Source organism: Halyomorpha halys, unplaced genomic scaffold (genome assembly GCF_000696795.3).
Source record: "Halyomorpha halys isolate HHAL.00 unplaced genomic scaffold, Hhal_1.1 Scaffold223.1, whole genome shotgun sequence".
Taxonomy (NCBI): domain Eukaryota; kingdom Metazoa; phylum Arthropoda; class Insecta; order Hemiptera; family Pentatomidae; genus Halyomorpha; species Halyomorpha halys.
Genome location: NW_027115445.1, coordinates 403,300 through 427,723, shown reverse-complemented (window position 1 = coordinate 427,723; position 24,424 = coordinate 403,300). Strand labels below are relative to the sequence as shown.

At 30.0% G+C, this 24,424-nt stretch overlaps 1 protein-coding gene across 4 annotated transcripts; it reads left to right on the top strand.

The window, feature by feature from the left end:
* Positions 1-8,129: 8,129 nt before the first annotated feature.
* On the top strand, positions 8,130-24,424 carry LOC106679832 (methanethiol oxidase; the record flags this gene model as incomplete). Of its 4 annotated transcripts, none has more annotated exon segments than XM_014419194.3 (12): positions 8,130-8,384; positions 12,284-12,429; positions 12,536-12,718; positions 15,074-15,233; positions 16,970-17,113; positions 18,059-18,153; positions 20,337-20,407; positions 20,640-20,734; positions 21,937-22,115; positions 22,484-22,620; positions 22,892-23,014; positions 24,371-24,424. In XM_014419194.3, coding segments are annotated over 12 exon segments (1,464 nt in total). In that variant the 5' UTR covers positions 8,130-8,302.

Genomic DNA, 24,424 nt, shown 5'->3' with positions numbered 1-24,424 from the left:
GGAATTTATTTTAATCCTCCAGTTTTGGCACCATTCTTCAAGGGTGGTGATGTGGGATTGGAGGGTTTGGGATACAATGTAGTACCGATTTTAATTTTAATTTTAATTAATACAAATAAAAATCTCAACTAACAACAATATGATTATTTTGTTTATCAAAAATCATCGCAAGCTGACCTTAGATTTACATAGTCGTAGTTGTGATTCGTAATTATATTATATCAACAATTAAAGGGTATTATGATACTACCCAGAAGGTATGTTTATTATACTTAAGTAGTATTATTGAAAGATTAATATTAATTATTATTTTACTGTCTTTACTTCAGCAATTCTATCACTCATTACTGTACTTGTTATTAATTCTTATTCTATTCGTTTATATTCATATTCCGTAGTTTACTCCACAGCTGTTGGTCTTGTAACAGTACTTCCTTACAAAATACTACACCCCTATCCCTTCATGGGTTGTAGCGGTACAGTTTTAATTTAATCTTAGTTTACTGCTTTTATTTATTGTATTTTATATAATTTTTAGATCAGTCTCAACTGATTCAAACGATGAAATAAAGAACATCTTTATTATATAAACATTGATATTTCATCTTCTGTATATAAGATATTATGCATTATAATATCAATATAAGATATTATGCATTATAATATCAATATAAGATATTATGCATTATAATATCAATATAAGATATTATAATATTGATATGTGATAATATAATATTGATATTAAATTGCTATGTATTGAAAATACTAGCATGAGAAAAAAAAAGGGAAGTTAAATTATATTTAATTAAAGAGATGTTTTAATTAACATTTAAGAATAGTCAATGATAGTCAAGTCTAGTAGGCTTATCCTCCAAAACACCATGTGTTATGCAGTACCGAGTTACTTCCAGGCTTTTAATGCGGGGGTCCTCAAGATAAAAGAGATCAAGGACATGCAGTCAAGGAGGGTCCTCTGTACTAGTCAGTTACAGCCCTACGCAAACATCTGGATACACCCATCCTCCTCAACTCTGGACCAGATAAGCAAAAATCTAATAAAGAATGAAGACATCAAAAGAGACGCCGACCGAAATCCTAAAAGAGAATTTGCCAATGGAATGCCTAGAAAGAAAGTAAAAGGGACGAAGAGCTGTTTTTAGCAAGAGGAGAGGAGAATGATCGGTCGAGTAAGAACTCTGAAGAGGAGTAGTACAGTACAAGGCAGTCGGAGAGATCTCCAGCGGCTTTGACGGACAGCGACAACCAGGCACGCACACTCGGGAGACAGGGGAGGAAGATCCGAAGACATGGACCCCAATGGAGATAATAATTGCTGAACAACACCAAGCTCGCCAGACACATAGACTAAGTAAAATACTAAGTTTGTACTTTAAACGGCAAAAGTGATTAAAATTAGAGTCACTATAAAGATGATTGATCTCATCTGGTATTCCCAATTCATAGAATATTAAATAAACTTTAAGTCAATAGGTCTACCATGCTCTCTCATGTATCATTATACCTCAATACTATTGATAATAATAAAGATTTGTTAATAAAGCATAATGCAAACTTTATAATTTAGAATCCCTGCAAACCACCTCATTATCATAGTCTAATGAAATTGGTATACATGATACCGTTGGGAAAAATATCTAATAATTAGTTCCAAACAAATTCATCTTGCGTACCACAACAAGGGGGTCTGTGGATTAGTCTACTTCTTAGCCACAGTCTATAGCAATACATTTCTAATTATCGTAGGTCGGTTCCCATCAGGCATGCTGGGATTCTAAAAAAAATATAGTAATGGCAGTCACAATATTGTTGGAGGAGTTAGTTACTGGTTGTAAAAGATCACTACTGATTGATCAGAATACTTAAGCCAGAATCGACAGCTAAGTCTAGAAACATGTGACAGTTTCAATGTCCTAGCCCAAATTCATATGAAATTTCTGTACAAACAACAAATTCAGCTCAAAATTATAAAACGCCTCCATGTTTTTTATTAAAGGTGTGGAGAATTACTCAGCTCTGATAACATTTTAGAAGAAAAAGCCGGACCTAAAGAAAAAAAATTAACAATAAAAACTGTTATGCTGGATCTACACCTTTGACAGTTGCCACAAATCTAAGACTTGTCCAAATGCTTGGTAAACAAAGGAAGCAACAAACGTCGGTATCCACACCCTTGTATCGTTCTTTTAATTTTTATCGGCTATTACATTCCGTTTACTATTTTTATCATAAAAAGGAACAAAACTAAGGTAGACGAAATATATATATAAAAAAAAAATTAAAATCTGTATTGCTACAACCCATGAAGGGTCAGGGGTTCAGTACTTTGTAAGGAAGACTACTGTTACTAGACCAACGGTTTTGCAAGGAGGAGATTTGGTCAGAATCATTTTTATCCAAATATCGGTACCCAATTTAAGGGACTGGGTGGACTCCAGGAGGGCTCCAAGAACGATTCGAAACCGGGTCCTTGGAGTTAGTAGCCACGCGCCGTTCCTCTGGGCTACCCGCACTCCCACTAGGCGAAATGAAAGCATCAGTAATGGAGGTTGTAGATGATACAAATAGTATTAAATGACCTATAAATTCAGCATTTGTTCTAGAATTTATATCTGAAACTTTTTGATTTAATTACCTAGACATATAATGTCTTCATAAATATATGTTTGTATATATGTTAAATAAAAAATAAACTGCTAAAGTTGATTAACATGTAACTTGAAACAATGTATTTACACCGAGTCGGTAGAATTTTAAAATGTTCTATCTTAAACAAGAATTAATTATTGGATCTAAAATTTGGGAATTTCTTGGGAACTGAAAATGAACGAGTGGATGCAGCACATAATTTGTGCCCAAAAATCGACCTCAGGAATTTGATTAAAGGTCTCCACCAAGCAACTCTATTAAAGACATTGAGACTCTAGATATATTATGTATAAGTATTTTGAGACTGCCACTACTCTATGGAGTACCATTGTTCATGCAGTTATCAGATGGCACCCAGCGACTCCTTCAGAACTTTAAAGATTCCATGCTTAGGAAGATGAATTGAACGACGTTGTGGAAGAAAAAGAAGCCTCCGGAACTACTTCAACTTATTCGCCGTCACATCAAATTCTTCGATTCACTACAATACATCACAAATCCGCTCTTTAACACTAATGACACCAGTGCCCCCTTCGGTGCGTTTACAACTAACTACGTGAAGGTCACGCAAAAATTGATATTACTTCCTCCTCACACTCCTTAAAATGTAGACCCTCTACAAAAAAAGGAGATAAAAAATCGTGTATATATGGAATCAATAATAATTTCTCTTTTAGAGGCTAAGAAAAAAAAATTATTAAAGAAGAATTGAAGAATAAAGGACAGGAATCTTTAACCATAAATAACATTGTTTCAAGATTTAAGTTCCCAAGGTGACATATTATAAAGAAATTTATAATTCAAATTCTATTTATTATTCTATGTATTTATCGAAGAATAGCTAAAAAAAACAAAAAACAATTATCCTTCACGAGGGGAGTCTACGCACAAATGCCCACCGATTTCAATGAAACTTTTTTTGGTGTTACTAGGTCAAAAAATGTTAGACCCAGGTCCGAAGTTCTTGCCAAGGAGCCCAGAAAAAGAAATACCTAATATTATAATTGTTTTATATTACCGTATGCCAGTTAAAAATATATACTTAAAAAATATAAAAATAAATATATATGCTTAGCGGGTTCAAAGAAAGATATGATAGGATATCAGTATACTACTGAAATAATTCAGACCGAATGGTATTGTGAAGTGAACTATATAATTTTTTGGTACGCTAAAAACGAATCTCAATATTTTATTGAAAACAAAAAATTGGCCTACTATATTGAAAGCTATTTTTGATTTTAGTGATCTGGTGCCCATTTGATTTTATACACATTAAGTACTATTTTTTTTTTTTTTATTTTCAAAACCTCATTTATTGATAAATATGTATATACAATACGGATTATAAATTATTACAATAGAAATAATATACAATACAATATACAGTTTTTCTTGATTTGCCTTACGGCATTATAAGATCAGCAAAACATGGTCCGCTGAAGGCGGTTTATACATTTTGTGGCTCTATAGCCGGGGGCTTACAAAGAATGTGAGGGACATTCCGGCTGTAGGAATGCATGCGCTTTGTGTGTGTATTGAGCTTCTGAAAGGATAACATTGTCTTAAGTACTATTGGCAATATGGCGATTTTTCAAATCAAATGGTCTATTATTACCTCCATATACCAAAATAAGAGTATTGAAGCTGACCAACTAAAATGGGGTTAAATATTTTTTTTGTTATATAAAGTTTATATACGTTTACTGCACCTCAAGAAACTCTTAAATACGAATTTTGATAGTGATCGAAAAGTACAAACTTTTTAAAAAAAATATTTGCTAACCACTTTTCGATTTTTTTTTTTAGAAATAAAAAAAATTCAGGGATGCCACTTACCTGCACGAAACTTAATAGGGGTTCATAGTTCTAAAAGAGGCAAAAAACTAATCTGAATTGATTTTTCTTAAAACCAATATTTATTTTTATTTATACAAAAAGTGTAGGGATTTTGGCTACCTAGATTATGTGTCTGGTTTATCTGTGTTGGTATTTGGCTTTCCAATAGTGTCCTTACACATCTTGTTTTGCAACGTTGGAGCTTATTATGATTCTATATCTCGACAATAAGCCGTCTTATCACAAATGAATTTTCAAAATCTGATAAATAAAAGCTTACCAATTATTATTGAATTAGAGCACAAAAAAACATGTCATTGGATACAAATGTTCTCATCATAGTTGCTCTCCTGTGGGCTTCGTCTTTCGTATGCTAAGCTCCAAGTAAGCTAAACCAACGATTGCTTCAGTGGCAGAGTGTGGGTGTCAGCCGACCGATTGTATAGGTTAAAAATTAAATCATGAAATAAAGTGGTTAAAATTTGTACAAGTTATTATTATTTTAGCCACCCTTTAAAAGCGTCGAAACGGCTTTTCCAGTTTCTATTATACTCACCAAAATAAATTAATAATTGTTTTTATTATTTGAAAAAGAAAGTTACTTATATTCTATAAGATTGACTCTACTTTGAATAATATATTATAAAATGTATTAACATTGTATGTAGTTTTAAGGATATGAAGTTCCGAATGAAAAATGAGCGAAAATTTTAGGGTTTTTTTCATGAATATAAGTCCTAGTTGAGCTGTTTACGTTTTGTAGTTCCCGAGATTAGTTTTTTTAAAAGAAACATTTTAAAAAAAAGAACTGAAAATCAGTAGTTAAAAAAAATTAGTTCCCATCTCACTTAATATAGAAACGTATTTCAGGCGGTTCTAAAACTGTTACTTATTAGCTAATCAATTTGATTAAGAGACGAATTTGGACTTTTTTTTTAACCTATAATTCCCTATATGTTGCATCCGAGAAAAAGTAATTGTATAAGAAATTAACAGTATTCAAATCTGCGTAGAATTAGAACTGTAGCGTAATAATTCAACCAAGTAATATTGTCGTAAACCGAACTACACCGGTTGTTTCTTGGGCTTCAGAAGCTGGTCTTTCAAAATCGACATCGAACAAAAAATATATTTTTACGGCCACTTGACAGCATCATTACACTATGGCGGTCAGTCGGGGCATAATATAATGTTCTTTGTATTGTTTTTTAAAATAACTTATTTACTTAGATCCCCCTTTGTGATTTTTATGCGAAAAACTGAAAGGAAGACCTAATTTTTTTAATTCGTTACTTTATCATTTTACTTTACTATTTTATTATGTTACTTTATTATTTTTATGCGAAAAACTGAAAGGAAAACCTAATTTTTTTAATTCGTTACTTTATCAAACTGTGGGAGCGGATAGCTCATCGGTAAGGTACTGTGTTGGTAGCTCCAAGGATCCAGTTCGAATCCGGCTGTGGTAGATAATTATTTTCTGTTTCACCCGTGACTACCTTCCAAAGTATTGCACCCCTAACCCATCATAGATACTACTTGATCGAAATAATAAGTTAAGATAGGCAATTTATGAGAATTGAATGATATTTAATTTCTTATAACGAAACGTCTGAGGATTTATTATTATAAAAAAGAAGATCTAATAGATTACTTTATTGAATTATTTATCTAATTAGTAACAGTTTCAGATCTGGCAGAAATACGTTTCAAGGTTAAATACGATAGAACATATTTTTTAAAATGATTTACATGTATTTTCTATGGACATAATTCTTAAGTAAGTTAGCATTATAGCTTTTTGAATACTTGTTAAATATGTGCAATAAGCAAACTGTGTTTCTTTGTCATTATGCAGAAGCAAACTCCAGTGAAGAAGTAGCCATGGTTGGATTGATTAATTGTGGTGCTGTTCATTGCTGCAGAATGCCACAATTCTGCTCCAAGAACCCTTTCCAATGCTGTGGTCTTAAAAGGTCAGGGAGGTGGAGAGTGTAAGTATATGTATTTACTATTTTTGGTACCTCAGAGGGTTAGTTTGTCGAGTCACGAGATATGGTGTGCCAAAATTTGAAGGTTTCTGGCAATAAGTATTCAGGATAAGGTCAGAAAAGCTGAAAAGGAAGATCGAATGTGGACTACAAATCTCGTACGTTTGGCCAATTTTAACGGTATTCACCTTAAATGTTTAAAATATGATAACCACCAAATGATTTCATATTTCAGAATAAAGACAAAGATGTGTTAATGAATTAGAAAACAGATTTAAAAATATACAAGCATCAGAAAAATTTAACAATTTATGGATATTTAGCAATATATATTACATATCGATATTAGTATCGACCCTGATATAGAAATTTGGCTGAAGATAAAATATAGGGTCCTCATTCATAGGTAAATATCGATATTTTTGTCGATATATCAGACTATCTGAAAACTATCGGACCGATATAGCTCGTATATATTTTACGATATTTTCATCCCTAGGGTCTGCCCATTGAGCCTTTAGAAGGAAATGTACAGGGCTAGTTTTTTTCTTAGGGTTATGTTTACGCTAAGTATGTATTACCGTGTATATATGTGTATATGTGTATATATATATATATATATATATATATATATATATATATATATATATACACATATACATATACATATACATATACATATACATATACATATACATATACATATACATATACATATACATATGCATATGCATATGCATATACCCTGTTTTATTTACAAATATACAAAATAAATTTATTTAAAACTGCTTAAGGTTCCTTTTAATACCTAGGTCCATTCTAAGGTAGGGAAACTGTCCATTGCGTTGTGAGATAGAACTGTTGCTCTCACGTCTTTTACAGGTAGAGGGGCTGCTTGGTCGAGATGAAGAGATTGAGACAGCAGAATATGAGCCCTTCCCTTCGACGAGAGCGCTGACCAATTAGTAGCATTTCACACACCTTTTTATTCGAGTGCTTAATTTTTTCGTAGGAAAATATTGTGAGCTTGATATTCATAAGGGCCTGGTGGTAATAGAAGTCTTTTGAAAATGTTTTCATTCGTTAGAATTTTGTTATTTTTTCTAGAATTTGTATTCAATATAATTATAGTTTATTTATTATATTAATTTTGTATAAATAAAGTACTTGTGTATTATACAAATAAAAGTATTACAGTTTCTGGTAATTTGCTCAATCATAAGTGTACGACCGATTTACTAGTAATTAACAAAGTGCTGTAGAAACACAATTCCTCAATTAATACATAACAATTTAAACACGACCTGTCTTATAACACGTCAAAAGTACTATGTCCAAAGATTAATACATTTTTATTAAAGAGAATTCTGATAAACATTTATCGTGTAACAAATAAGAAATGTATTTATTATAATTGTTGGGATTACTTTATTGTGATGTTATAAGTACATCATAGTTTGTTGATAATATGTATATTTACAAACATAACAAAAAAATATGCTGTATTTACAAGAGGAGGATTGGGTTCTTATTTACCTGCGCAGTAAAAAGACCTGGCTTTATGGCACTCATCCTGAGTAGTAAGTTTATTTAAGCAAGTCTTTGAGTGTCTACACTACTCACACCACTGTCACAGCTTTTGAGTGGTCTCAGAAACGGTAGAAAATTGGTTCTGAGTACCTACATTATCCGGAAATTCAGAGTTTTATCGTTGCCCTGACTTAAATAAAATATAATATCGCTAAGGTGAATTTGGAAGACTAGGTAGAAGAACTGGCGACAAACAAGAACAGCTTTATGTAGAGATGGGATTAAGTCACTCAAGACGTAAAAAGCTCCTTAAGTGTAAGCCTTTAAGGTTTCGTCGAGTAATGAAGGCAGGAAGAGGTACTATCCACTTATGAAGGTTTATTTATTTTTTTCTTTTCATCTATTAACTTTTAGTTTTTATTATTAATATTTTTATTATTAAATTCACACAAATTCGTTCCACAAGAAATTCAATTATAATGCGTTTCATCCCGATCTAGGCTCCAGTCAGTTAAATACTTCTGCCTGTAAGAATGTGGATGAAACATATAATAATCGAATCGCGAAAAAATATATGAATGATTACTTACTAATTGCTGATCAGGAATGAATTAATACCATCCCTTGTTATCCTCGTTTTGTCTTGTTTGAGGTTTGTATATTTAGGTTGGTACTCTGGTGAACTACCCTTTCTTGTTTGGAGAACATAAACAATTTTGCCATGATGCTTAAATCGTAAATAATAATAAAAAGAAAAAAAAAAAATCCCCTCCCCAACTTCTTGAAACAGTCATAGGCGCCAATACGTTCAGTTGCCTTTAGTAAAGGTTCCTGTTGGTATTGACCTTGTGTTGGAATGTCTCCTACTTGTGGTGAGTTTGGGTTATGCAAATGCATAGATAAATAAATCCAAGTTATACCACATTAATAATTTAATTTTTAATTATTATGTTATTAAAGGTTATATAAATCATTTATCCCCTTATTTTTTTTTAATATTCATCATTCTATTGAAATTATTAAGTGGGTCAATGTTAAATTTATTCTTTCTATTAACCCACAGGCTGACTGGTCAGTTTGTAGGATCCAAGCAATATTTATTTACCTTACTTTTGTTTTCTGATTTTTTTTTTAATTTATATTATTTTTAGTCTGCATACTCTATTTCCATATAGATAAATCAATATAAATTAAGTTCAATTGTAATAAAATGCATAATGTACTAAGCAGATACATAGAATAGTTATATATATAATACACAAAGCTGGGTTGACAGACCCTCCTGCAGCATTTTGGATTAAACAGTTAGAACCATTGATGTTTTTTAAATATCATGAATTTCTTTGTAATGAGATGAATTATGAAATAGTATTCTAATGAAAATATTTATAGTAAATGCTATTATTCTAGTTAAAATGAAAATTACTTATTAATTTGTTGTATCTTAGGTGTTTGCTAGTAATATAATGAATAATGATTTGTTAATCATTTACTGTTATAATATCATTATTGATGCAATTTAAAGTACTTTTTAATTATATATATTTCAGTTCATTGTTATTTTTCTGTATGTGCATTATTATCTCTATTGATTTGGCATTAATTAATTATTGATATGCCCATCATAACTTTGTTGTTACAAGTGCTCTTAAGCATACGCACAAACAATTAAGATGTGTATGGTTGTTATTGTGATCAAACTTTTACATTTCAGAAAGTCAGAATTTTCATGAGATATTGTTATAATTTGCTTCTCTATGCACTAGTAATAAACTAGAATCAGATTGTTGGTCAAATATAATAAATTAAAATTTGTTTCCCCTTCATAACTTTGTATTTTATATTTACTTCTAGTTTTAATATTATTTAGCTTTATTAATAACTGTTCGAGTTTTTAACTATAAACATGTTAAAAGTACTAATCTATTTTAATTACTGTACTAGAGGCTTGACATGTTAACATGATATACCAGTAGGTAGTACTGCTGATATAAGTTATCTTATCTTATCAACAACCTTAACACCTGTTGATGATTGTCTTAGTTTACTATTTACATTTACTCCCTGCCAATAATGCTTGTCAAAATCATTATTGATTTAGATTTAGGGTTGTTTATTGATGTTTAAATGAATTTGTTATAAAAATGAGGTTCATGAAAAAACAGAAATTATATTTTTCCAGAAAAAGGAATTATTTTACTTTAAGAAAAATCTTATCATGTAATGAATTATTTTATTATTCATGAATTATTTTATTTTATTACAATGTTTATTTCACATTGTGATAGAAACAAAGCATACTCCCCCCCTTTTCCTCTAATTATTACATAAATTACTATGGCCAACTATATCCATCACACTATAGGTCCCAATTTACCCTACTAGAGACTGTGGTTTAAATACTTGTGGAACAAGGAACTTCACTTTAGAAAGCACCTGTGGCATTTAATGGTTTAAGGCAGTAAAACACAGTTTTAATCATTTGATGAACAATAGAAAGGCTTGAGACCTGCTTGTGCTTTAAATAGCATTTTATATTTTATTATATTTACAATTTTGTTCAGCTTATGAACTTTTGCCTCATCTTTTGATAAAAAAATAAGGTATTTTGTTAGATAATGCTATAAATAAAGTCTTGTGTCTTCAGTCAGTATGCTATATTGGCACGGAGCTTGAATACTAATTTTACTTAGCAACTTTTTGTAGTAAATAGACCAGATGGAGAAAATAAGTTTTAAGTTGTACTTTATTATTATAGGCTATGTTATTAATGCCATGTACTCCTGTGTTTTTTAAAATTTTTATCTGTTAAGTTAATGAACCTAAAAAATAAATTAAATTAAAATGTACAGCCTGTTTTTAACCTAATAAACTTGTAACGTGGTGGACTGTTGAATATTTTAAATTACTAAATTGTGAATAAACTTCTATTTTAGTCATTTTTATTTCTATCTTTTGATAACAACACATCTAAGATAAAGTTGAACTGACAATTACATAATCTTTCAATAACATTACTAAATAGTTATTTGCTTCTTTGTGGGTGTGATTTATAAATGTTTTAAAATTTCACCTACTATTTAACATTTTCATATATTGAACTTAAATTTAACCTCAAGGAGAGTGAAATATTATGGAATAGATTGTAAAATAAATTTCATTTTGAACTTTCATTGAGATGATATGAAAATGTTATGATAATAAAACATGAATCTTTTACTTCTGATAGCTAATAATAGGTATTGTTCTTATCATAATATTTTGTCTTGTTATCAGAGTTTTTTTTTATTAATAATGATATTTTACATTATTACATGGCTATTGCTAAAAATCATTGAATAGGCCTTACTGGTTTTTAAGCCATGAATAACTTACCTTTGTGTTAGTTTTTTATCAATGAGTGTTAAGCATGAACAGGAATAGTGCAAACAAACCAGGACTTATTCGAAAGGCATTAGATATCTAGTTAGCAATTGTTAAATTGGGGTGGGCTAGGCAAATTAATTGAATTTACTGATTGATGTGTACAAAAAAAAATTGGATGTACTTTTTCTAAGTCACATTACATTTAAAATGTTGTAAAAACTTATATCAGAGCTATCAGAGAAATCTCAAGCAGTTGAGAGGTTGACAGATGTTTGTTATATTTTGTGCGTACTCAGTTCAAAACTTTAATGTTTTAATTTACTTTTGTCTTAAGGAATGGAACATATTCAGCTCTAACTAATTTAGTTGACAGTTGGCTGCCAAATGACTGTATAAAATAATTTGTTTATTATTATAATGATCAGTTAATAGTTGACTGTGAATTATATGTGAGGAGAAGATGGTTGGGGGTGCGGTCGGTGAAAAACACTAATCAGTAAAACTTATTTATTAGTACCAACTCTTTGGCCAAAATTTCAGGGCTTGGAACGAAAAAATAAAAGATAATGACCATAGTAAATAAAAGGAAATACATAGTAACTAGACACATAACAATATAACAGATATGTTTCTAGTCATTCTGTATTTCCTTCTATTTATTATGGTTGTTATCTTTTTTTTTTTTCTGTTTTAGCCCTGATAAAGACCTAAAATTCTGGCCGAAAAGTTGGGACTTATATAAATAGGTTTTGAAAAATCCAAAAATGTTTTAATGAAGAGATATGGTGTGGATATTAGTCAAAAAAGGTTGCTCAAACACCACTATTTATTGATAAATTAAGTTTTTAATGGTTTGCTGTTAGTTATTATTTTTGTTTTTAAATCATTAGGTCCTGGATGGCTAAGTCCTTCAGATGCTGTGAAGCATGCCGAAAGAGAAACACTTCTTTATGTTGCATGCATTCAGCTTGATTCATCTAAACCAGATTATTTATCAACTGTTGATGTAGATCCGACCAGCAATACATATTCAAAAGTTAGTGTATTATATTCTGTATTTTTTATTTTAGAATCTTATATTTATTTTGGTTTCTGATATGACTGTACATTATCAATATTATATCTACTATCTCAATGTTTAGGTCATAAATAGACTGAAACTACCTAATATTGGCGATGAAATCCATCATATGGGATGGAATGCTTGCTCTAGTTGCCATGGAGATAAGTCTAAATGTAGAAATAAACTTGTACTTCCGTGCCTTCTCTCAAATAGAGTATACATCATTGATACATCAAACGATAAAGAGCCAAAACTTCACAAGGTTAGAAATTATCTGTTAAAATTAATCATTTTAACCTTCTGTTTTTTGTAAAGCTTATCTTCTTTGTGGGACAAAGGAGGTTATCAGGTGTTTAAGAGAAATTCTACATATCTACACATTTATTTTTTTATCTATAAATATTATTTAATCTCCTTTTTCTGACCCTGAGTCAGGCCTTTCTTTCTATGCTTTTAATTAGCATTCAGCAATAGCGCTATCACCATTGCCTTGATTTTCATCAGAGATTTTAGTTTTGAAAACATTATGACTTTAACAAAAAAATTATCCTGGTGCTTATTTATAGCTATTAAATTTATTTTAATAAATTTTTTATTATTTTTAAATCAGCTTTATCTAATATGTTTATTCTCAAATTAGGTTGTAAAAAGTTTATTTGTATTACTGCAGAATTTATCTGAAGTCTTAGCTCCATGGTTATCAGTAAAGCTGATTCAATCTTGAAAACTTTCGAACTAAGTTCATAAGAACACACTTTAGTTAAAAAGCCTAATTGTGCTCTCTATAAGTTTTCAACTTGAATTAAGTGTAAATTATTTTTAATTACTATTTTATTCAATATATAGATGTATATATCTTCATTTTATGCTTTAAAAAATTAAATAAAGAAAACATTCAAAAAATATTTCAATATAAATTTGTTAAACAAAACTTTTTCATAAAAAAATGTTGGAAAATTAGAGAATTAAAGTGAAGTTTATGTATCATTTATGTTTGTGTATATATTTGTTTTCTATAAGGAATAAATATTGTCTCTGAGCTCAAATCTGAAAGTTTTGCTCTTTCTATTTTTAATCAGGCCTCAAATTATATGTTTCTCATTAATCTGGGTGTCCGTATCAGTAATGGTATGCCCAAAATCAGTAATCGTATGTCCAACATCAGTAATCATAAACTAACTAAAACAGAAGTGCTAAGTGGAAGGAGTGAAAACAGGTGTGTCCCCAAGTATTTTCCTCATTAATTTAGGGTTTTCTATTCACATTCTATAAGTGATTAAGATGAAAATATTTGGAGGAAAATTCTATAATTGTAAGCTCTGGTTTATTTTCCTTACTTAAAAGGTTATCTTTATTTTCTTCCCACCCAATTTGGAATGTAATTCTTTAGTATTGTCATCAATGTTGAGTGAAGTGATTAGAACATGTTCCCAAATTTATCCTTATTGTTATTTTATTTAATTTTTTTTTTTGCCATATTTGAGTACTAGACTACTTCAAAAGTTCTTAATTTAGTATGGTGAAGTATTTAGATAATATGGGGTTTTCTCATTCTTGAAATTTCTTATTAATCTGTCTCCCCATCCGTTTTACTCCATCATATACATTTTTTTTATTCATTCTTTATCTGGAATTATACAACTTCGTTCTTTTGAAAATGTTTTCGTAGACAAAATTATTTTTCATTAATAAAAATACTGTTCCTAAATTATGTTTGTGTTATATTCAGATTCATAAACCTGGACCTTTTTAACATATTCCCAATAACCTAGTCTGCCTTAACATAAACATTTTGGAGGGAAATATCAAGAGGAAATTAGCTGGATTAGCTGTCATTCCTATACCTCATTTAAAATGTATAACCCCATTTTGAAGAGTCTGACAGTGGTCCTTCTCTGCTGCTTGTTTTGATTGAAGAAATTAGAAGAACTTCTATATATTTTATATTTCCCTTAGTTATTAATACCACATAAGGACCATCAACCATCAACACAATTTTCAAATTAAATTTGGCAGACAGAACTCAGATTTTTTTCGATTTCTTTATTTCTTATTTTTTCCTATATTGTCTTCATATAAGATTAACTATATCCTTTTAGTAATAACTAACAGTCTATTAACCAAGTTACAAGTTCTGCCCAACCAATCACTTATAATTTTACAAAAATTGGAACTAACTGACAAACTAGAACGTGATTCAGATAAGACAAAACATAGTATTTACTTGACTATTCTCCAAAACACTACTTCAAGCAGACACAATGAGCTAGCTAAGCCCATAATTTTACAGAAGATTGTAAATAGATCCTAAAGACTATAAATGCTAATGCTCTTACTTTTGTAGCAAAACTTACAAGTTCTTGAACATTCCTGAGCATATACAAATCAACTACTGATTTTTATATTAATTTAAAAGCGATTATTCCTAACTCAGTCAATATGAACACTTGCATGTAAAACTAATGTAAAAATACAATTTATATATTTATGATATTCAAGATATTTTCATTGCAGTTGATTTTATTTCCTATATTTGAATGAACTAGGCAGAAATCATTTTAAATATTAGGGCTATTTAAAGTTCATTATTCAGTTATCACTCAATTTATTGCTACAGGTTGTTGAAGGAAAAGATCTTGCTTCTGTTGGAGTTGGTACACCACACACTGCTCATTGTCTGCCCGATAATACTGTGATGATATCAGTCCTTGGTGACTCCAAAGGTAACAGTCTTGGAGATTTTCTCTTATTGGATGCAGATTCATGGAAGGTTAAAGGTAAGCTATAATTTAAATAGTAAACTGTGATAACGTTTATTTTATCCTTATTTCTGAAGGAAAAGTTATTCTTTTTTTTTTTTAAATTATATATTCTTCCTACTTAACATTAATTTTTACCCCGATCGTGAATACCTCAGAACCTTTCTAAGAGTTCCGTGAATCGATTAAATTAATTTATATCAATATTGTAGGTTGTATTTGGCAAATTTGATTTTAGAAACTATTATTCAAACCAAAATATCACAATTTTCACTTACCATCTTACTTTGTGTTGAAATTAATCGTTGTTCATTTCAGAACATACAACTTCGTTATACTTCTCTGTACTGATTTTCCAAATGAGCCTTTCAGTTTACAGATTGACAAACTACTATTTTAGCTGAAATAATAATATTTCTTGTTCCCATATTTCAACTTTTTTTTTGTCAGCAAGATGGAGCTGTATTTTGTTATCGTCAAGTGGCGAAGATGATGGAATGTAGCGTCCAACAGAAGGTGGACCCACAGACTGATTCCCTGTCTTCAACTATGGATGGGTAGGGAACTCAGAGAGGTTGACTGCTACCTCACCCAGTTGCTAACTGGACATAGTGGTTTCAGAGCCCACTATAATAGGTTAAAACTGGACAATATAGCACAGAGCCCAGTGTACCCAGCAGGAGAAGGAAATTTGGACCTTTTTTTTTTTACCTTGTTCCCGCTTCCAGAAAAACAGAAACAAGTTCAATCTATCTACAGATCAGCACCGACAGCCGACAACATTGTGACAATGTCACTCTCCCAGGAGTGCTGAATGATGGGTCAACAACTTGCAGTGGAAACCCTGTAGCAACTGAAGAAGAAAGAGAAGTAGAGTTGAGCCAGGAGGTAGCTAAACACAATGAGGGGGCACACTGTTTCTTCTCTCCACAATGTAATGTTTAATGGTGGTCCTGTGGGGTGTGGGAAACAGGAGTAGCGAAGTGGGTTTAGTCAGTAAAAATACCACACATTGATATGTTCGGGTCTATTCGTTTCTTTTGAAGATTTCCACCTTCAAATGAAAAAAAAAAACACAAACACAAACCCCATTTTGTGAGAATTATTTATTTCGACTTTGGGACTTCAAAATGTGTATTTCCATCGAAAATTCAAATTCGAAATTTTTGCATGATTGCAATACTTTCTTTTACTATTTATTTCATATATCAGTAAGGGAAAGTAAAAATGAAAATAATTTTTTTACCAATGTACTTTGGGATTTTTTCAATATTTAATTTTTTTTGTAGAGAATATTTAGTTTCATGAATGCAATTTGTACATTATTATACAAGGTTACTGGTATCCCAGAATATGTTTGTATTGGTTGAATAGGTCTCAAAGGGAAGACTGGTTTTGGATCTATAGATTTACCAATGCTGCACCATGAACACCATGGTTTGTAGCAATGTGTGGTTAGATTACCTTCTCCGAACTGTCTGTGCTCCTGCAAGCAATAAATTTACTCAGGCCGAAGATCTCCATGATCTAGAGTGCCAACAGAAAAAAAAGTGCTTAGTTTTTAGGCAATGTAGCTACAATTCTAGTATGATAGTGATTGAATACCAGAAAACTGATCCTTAACAACTACAACTACATAATCATTGAATTTTTTGTCAAATGACACTCTAAAATAAAGTAAGGCATATATTCATTCTCATAGTATATTTAATCATTCCGTCAAAATCTTAGAATAATCAATATTAAATTTAAAGGTCTCTGGACTGCTGGTGACACTAGAGCAGCTTATGGATATGATTTTTGGTACCAGCCATATTGGGATGTCCTGATTTCCACAGAATTCACAGCTCCATCCTCCTGGCTAAAAGGATGTGACCTTGATGTTATTCAGAATAAAGGTAGGTGTCATTATTATTTTTAGGTGTTTTTAATTTTTTTTTTAAATATGTGTTTATTGAAATTAAAAAGATATATAATATATATAAGTTCAGCTCTTGAGGTTTTGTTTATGTGCTCCTATCATAAGTTAGAATCGTAAAAAGTTATTTAACCTTTTTTGTAACCTCATAAAAGGATAATTTATTTCCCTTATTTATTTACATGTTTCATCCCTTTAAGAAATACTGCCTATTATTCATTTTGATACATGGTATGCAGAAATTTAAGTTACAAACTGAATAAGTTTATAAAAAAAAATAAAAATAAAGAAATACAAAAAAAATGGGAAAAAAAAAATTAAATAAAGAGATCAGTTTCCTCAAGCAGAAATTTAGGTTGCCCTCTTATAGTCTATAGGTCATTCAAAGTCAATTAGTTTCATAAATTTTAGTAAGTCAATCTTAAATTTAGTAAAAAGGATGTGTTTAGGCATCATCATTACACCATGCCCATCAACGTTTTATATATCATTTGTTATGATGTTGAATCATTTTAATTAGTATTTTGTATTACCATAACATAAAATGTATTCTAACTGTATAGGGTTTTAAACCCTATGCCTAAAGCCCTTCACATCTCTTGTTATCCAACTTTAATAAAAGGCAAATTATGGCCAACTGTAGACAACTGAATTACAGTGACCTAAATGGTAACTAGAGTCAATTCGATGTTTTCAACATCTTTGGAAACCATTTTAGAACCGTGCAGCCACATTTTTTTTCTGGTAACATGGGTTATTTTAATCATTAGTTGCAAGGAACACAACAATGTGCAATTAATGATTATAATATCAATTTTGTTGGTCTGGTCCACCATGCAATTCATATTGCATAAATGTAATACATTACTTCCGCTGACCATATTGATGAACTAATTTCATTCAAAACTATTCTGTACTGTTTTAGCTTTAACGGGAAGGTCACTTAATGTTTATTCATGGAAAGGAAGAAAACTGCTTCAAACAATCAACTTGGGTGATGAAGGCATAGCACCATTGGAAGTAATAATTTTTTTTTATACTTAATTATCCTTTTAAGTATTTTAAAATAATGTAATATTTCGAATAGTTTCATTTCATATATTGGTTTTTAAAAAAGGAACAAAGAAAATATTTATTTTGAAATGTATTTGAATATATTATTAAACTTAATGCACTATTATAAACAGTATACTAAAAATAAATGAACAAAATAAGTAGATGGTTGCTTTATAGTTAAAAAGTTTTCTATTGTAGACACAGATTCCTTAACGATTATATGAATATTCCTTGATGTTTCAGGCTTTTCTGTATTACATAAGTAGGTACATATTCAGAACAAAAAACAAAATAAAAAATCAGTCTAGCTTCCTCATAGCTTTATATATTTTTTGTATATCCTCATTTTTTCTAAATTGCATTTCTTTGAAAATTGAATCATTTTTCTGGAAATTGCTATTAGTCAGGTAATTACCTATATTTCGAAGTTAATGGTCTATCATTAGAGAATAAAGTATGTGGGACAAACCGTTGTTGAAACAAAGGTTTATTCAGGAATTTTGATTTCTAGAAATTTTGTAAAATTAATTTAATTTAAATCAGGAAATTAGTAGTTGATTAAATTTACATCAGACCCTCTCTACACTAACTCCCAATTTTTCTCTTATTATTGACCAAGTCTGAGAAGCTGTTCATAAATGTATTGAGAAACATTTACAAATGCATAAGCTGAAGTGATGGACGGAATCTGATCGAATGGAATTGGGACCAACTAGGTACCAACACATGCAGTTCCTGAAAATTCAAGCCAAATTGAATTGATAGTTCGATCAATCATGCCTGAAAAAAAATTAGACTAAAGACAGACAAGGAACTAAATCTGTTCCTTGATGTCTAAATGAAATTTAAAATTTACAGTTTTGTTCACACATTTTTTTTTTTTCATTCCCTGCTTGAATATAAAGCTCTTACTTACTTTTTTAGTAATGAGGAAACAAAATTCTTAAATGAAGGTATAATGGTACTATATCTTTCACAAGTTGTAAGTAACACCTTTTTTCCACTTTTTTTTTTTTTACCACTTCTATGAAATGAATAAAAGATAAAATTGGAGTGCTAATGCTTAATTAAATGCTTAATATTCAAAGATAAAAATTAATGGATTAGAAGGTTCCAAAGGTTCTTAGAATCCCGTAAAGAATGATGCTTACATTTATAGAATAGATTTTATCAAAAATTAATAACAATTCTGTTCAATCAAATCTGTTCAAAAATATATTGCATGTTGTCAAGAATAAACTTATAAAGATGTAAGTTTTATATGTAAGGGGTTATAAGTTTTATCTGTAGGAAAAAATATAGTAAATACTACTAATATCGTAAATAATTAGAGTTGTGGCAATGGTCAGATTCTCCACTCTAGCCGAGTGTTTGCGGCTTTAGCACACTTGCTCAGCCTCTGGTGGCTCATTACCAGTGATGCGGTGAGAGGGATGAGCTGGGATCTCAAAGAGCTCTGCTCTACCCCTCACACGTGGAGATAGAGTGGGCTCAGGTATCCTCTAGTCGATTGTGTAAATATTGTATATAAGAGTGTAAATGTGACTAGAGATTTATTTATTTTTTAATATTTTTTATTTATTGTTTCTCTTACATAGTTTGATTATGTTCGTTTTCTTTATCCTTCTGTTTGTATGTATGTTGAGAGAGATTTTATTTATTTTTATGTACTCTCTTTTTTTTAAATTTATTTATTTATGTTTATTCTTATGTTATTTTATTTTAGTATGAATGTGATCAGTCATCACTATTACCTATTGCCCACAATGTTGTGGCAGATTGTAATATCTATCAATAAATTAAGTTTTTGAATAAAAAAATTCACTGAAATCTCCCAAAATTAAGAAACAATGTAAAATTCACTGCTTTGCTTTAATAATTTTTTTTAATTTAAAAAAGTTTGTGCCAAATTTCATTTTAAAAACTATTAATTAGTAAGGGCATGCCTTTCTATAAAATCTATTGAAAGAATGGTATGAAGCTATACCAAAGTTTTTATCGAAATACTGTTTATTTCAACCAAAATCAAGAGAAAAATAACAAGAAAAAATTTATTTTATATTTTAGTAACTGGTTGCCAAGAAGAGGATTAAGAATAATGACCCAAGGATTTTTTGTTTTTTAATTTAATTCATTATTGGTTACAGATAAGATTTCTGCATGATCCAAAAGCACAACAGGGATTTGTAGGATGTGCCTTCAGCTCAACAGTTTTTCGGTATTTTTATTAGAATTGTCTTTCTGGAGGAAGTAATATTATAATTTTTATTTACATATTATTATGATCATTTATATTTTATTTATAAGTAAAATTTAATGGTACAACTTCAAATATATTTTTTCGCCTTACTTTTAATTTATACTTTTTTTAGATGACTATCATAGCAATCATTAAATCTGCTAACTTTTTTTGTGAAATGGTGTTAAAGTTTTTATTCTTTTTCATACAGATTTTTCAGGAAAACAGATGGGACTTGGGAAGCTGAAAAAGTCATAGCAATGCCGAAAATAAAAGCTAATGGATGGGCGCTTCCTGAAATTCCTGGTAATAAGATATACCTATGGCATTTCAATTGTTTTTATTGATTGTCATTACCATGGGTTTACAAACAATCGAGACTTGTGTTTATGCTATAAATCAATGTATAATCCAAATAGGCGGTTGACCCATTGATAGATACACAGTTTACTTTGGAATAGGTTGGTCCTCTAAAATTTCCAGGAGAATGAATGAAATATCTAAATAGGCTAGGATTTGGACTGGATAAGATAAGATTATGATACAATTAGCTAATGATTCCCCTGTCCAAATGAGGTGAAGGGATTTAGAATATCTGGGATTAGAGTTGCTAGTTCCCTGTAGCAGATCTGTTTCTTGTTGAGATTATGTTGAAGAAGTTTATCCTGCCTTAAATCAATCAGTAGACTGAGGATTGTGTATAATGGCTGAATAGAGATACTTAGAGGCAAAAAATGCTGCTGTCTGGAGTAAATGAAAAGAGTTCTCAAGGAACTTTTAGAGCGACAAGGAGTATTTTTGCTTTTACTTTTCATCTGAAATATAAGGTATTTTTGTTTATTCAGGAATTAAGAAGTTCCAAAATAAATGCTGAAAAGAATAAATTGATGGTCTTAAAATGAATGTGATAAATCTGCTGTGACTTAGACTGTGAAAATATTGTAGTTAATTTATATTGTAAGATTATTAGAAGTTATAGACACATGAACAAAACCAGAGACCAATTGGAAGTTGAGTAAATTATGGAATCAAATCCTTATTAAGAAGTAATCATCTTATAATCGGCTATAATTCCTTCTGATTGTTACTTCTGGAGCCGAAACATAAACTTCCAATATATATTAAATATTATAAAAGGAATTGAAAGAAAACTGCTGCATATATATGGTCGTTAATGTGCTAGAAATGGAATGTTGAGAGGTCAAATACTCAACAATTTCTATAATGAGACATATGCTTATCTTTTATAATAACAATTAATAGATTGAGGTGGAATGGCCATTTTAGTTGTCTGAGTGAAAGTAGGCAGGTGATGAAGGTCATCAGGAAAGCATCTTCTCCTCAGATAAGTCCTTTGCTCTTAAATAAGCAAGATTGTTAATTATTATTATTTTTTACAGTCAACTTATTTCCTCAGAAGATTAGTTGTAATTAGTTTTTTATATCTTGTTTCTGATTTTATTTGCATCCAGTTTTGATTAAGTTGAGTAACTTATCATCTTTTTCAGCTCTTGTTACTGACATCTTGATTTCAATGGATGATCGTTGGCTATATGTGTCCAACTGGCTTCATGGTGACGTACGCCAATATGACATCTCGATACCAGAAAAACCGAGATTAGTATCATGTGTCTTTCTTGGAGGACTTCTTTCAGTTGAAGGACTGGTAGATGCTGAAAGTGCGAAAGTAAGAAATATTGTTATTTGTTTTTTTAATATTGTTATAGAGTTGACCTCTTCACTTAATATTTTTCAAAATCCATTCCTCCTCTAAACTTTTAAATTGTTTATCTGAAATTGCCTAAATGTTGTATGATGTGACCTCAAATTATATCTCTGTCATGTCATCTTAGAACACACTTTTGAATATTTGTGTTTGCTTTAACTCTAACATTCACAGGTAGAGAACAATTTCATTTGGCTGAATGTTATAATTATAATATTAATAACCATTTAAGTTGTAATCGATTGCTCAATTAATTTTTGGTATAAGTCAAGTATTTTTTTAATTGTACTATATTAAGTGGAGTAATAATAAAAATAAATTGTTTATAGGAACCTCTTACCATTCAAGGAGTTAAAGTTGAAGGTGGACCTCAGATGCTACAACTTAGTTTGGATGGTCGCCGTCTTTATGTAACAAATTCACTTTTTTCTGCTTGGGACAAACAATTTTATCCTGATCTTGGAAGGTTAAAAAATTTACTTTAAGCACTTATATTACACTTTTGATTTATGTGTAAATTATGCAAGCATATGACAGCAATGTCTGTTGTAAGAAAGGCCTGAAAAATATCTGGTGTAACATGACATTAAAAAGTCATAATAATAGCTTATATTATATTTTATTTACGATTAATTTACACAGGCATATAACATAAATGTCTGCAATTGCAATAACTTGTACATATATCTACTGTATTTTACAAACACTTAAAATAAAAGGTATTTTTTGTTTTAAAGGAAGGGATCAGTGTTACTACAGGTTGATGTCGATTCTATAAATGGTGGTATGAAACTGAATGAGAACTTCCTTATAGATTTTAACTCTGAACCAGATGGCCCTGCTTTGGCACATGAATGCAGGTAAAATTTTTATTATTTCCCTAAAATATGTTATATTATGTATGATTCTTAGTATTGATTATAATACATTCTTTTAACAGAAAGAAATAAACAATGTTAGCCTTCCAAGTAGTTTGTGTTATTTATTTACTATTTAAATTACTTTAACTATTTACATATTTATAACTCATATTAATTATTCAAATATCATAGTGATAGTGTCAACATTCAAAATCTAGTAGAAGGTATTACAAACATTTCATTTGACATGAAAAAAAGTATGAATAATCAAGATAAAAATATAGAACTAGAATATAGTACAATTTACTTGAATAAAAAAAATGTGCTAATAATATTATCAATGTCTTTAATTAAATAATCTGCAATATAAACGGTGATGAACTTGAAGGTATGAAATATATATACTTTTTAGCCATTTAAAATAACTATAGTATTTTTCTCTTCTGGTTTTTCCCAATATTCTTTGTAGAAACTTCATTTTCATTCTGATAAGTGATTTTCTTGGGTAACATAACTTTTGCTGCCATATAATAATATAGAGAGATAAACTGCTTTGTACATGTGATAATCGTTAGCAAATCAGGTAATATGCACTGTTAGCTTTCCTCATTCTATTATACACTTCTTTGTCTATTTTGCCAGATTCGTAAAAATTGTAGATGTAGTAGCCCATTCTCCAGCTGCACAAAACTTTTTATTTTAAATAAATATATCCTAATAACAATCAGTATTGGGTATACTAAAATAAAGTATGCTTACTTGTGGTGGTTAAAAGATTGTTCGTACTTCTTCGAATTTCGAGTAAACTATGTTTAGTTATTGTTGTTCGTTGGGGCTTTAGGGCGTAAAACCCTGAGGTCATCAAAGCCCATAATTTTTTTTTTTTTAGTATTTATGATTACTAAAGAAAATTATTGGTAGGTTAATGCAGTTAATTCAATAAGTTGATTATGCAATTAAAGTTTAAATTTGATTTTTGAAATATTATTTATAACGTGATGTGTGCTTGACTATTATTGGGTTCAAATTATAATTATTTTACATGGCTCAGTCAATTGTTTGACACTGCACGTCACACATTGCATTAATTCTGAAGATAATTTGTATGGTAGTGCTGAAAGATCAACTATCAGAATAAATAGATGAAACATAACTTGCTTTTCTTGACTGATCTCTGACAAAATAATCATTAAAAATTTTTTTTTATTAACTAGAGGTAAAGAATAAAATACGAATATTATAAAAAACAAATTTAAGAGCATGTTATTTCAAATTTATGCTAATTGCTAGTAATAATGTGGTTCTAGTATAATTTCTATACATTATGAATAAATTAATAATTATTTTTGGTTTCAGGTATCCTGGAGGGGACTGCAGTTCTGATATTTTCTTTGCAAAGGACTAAATATA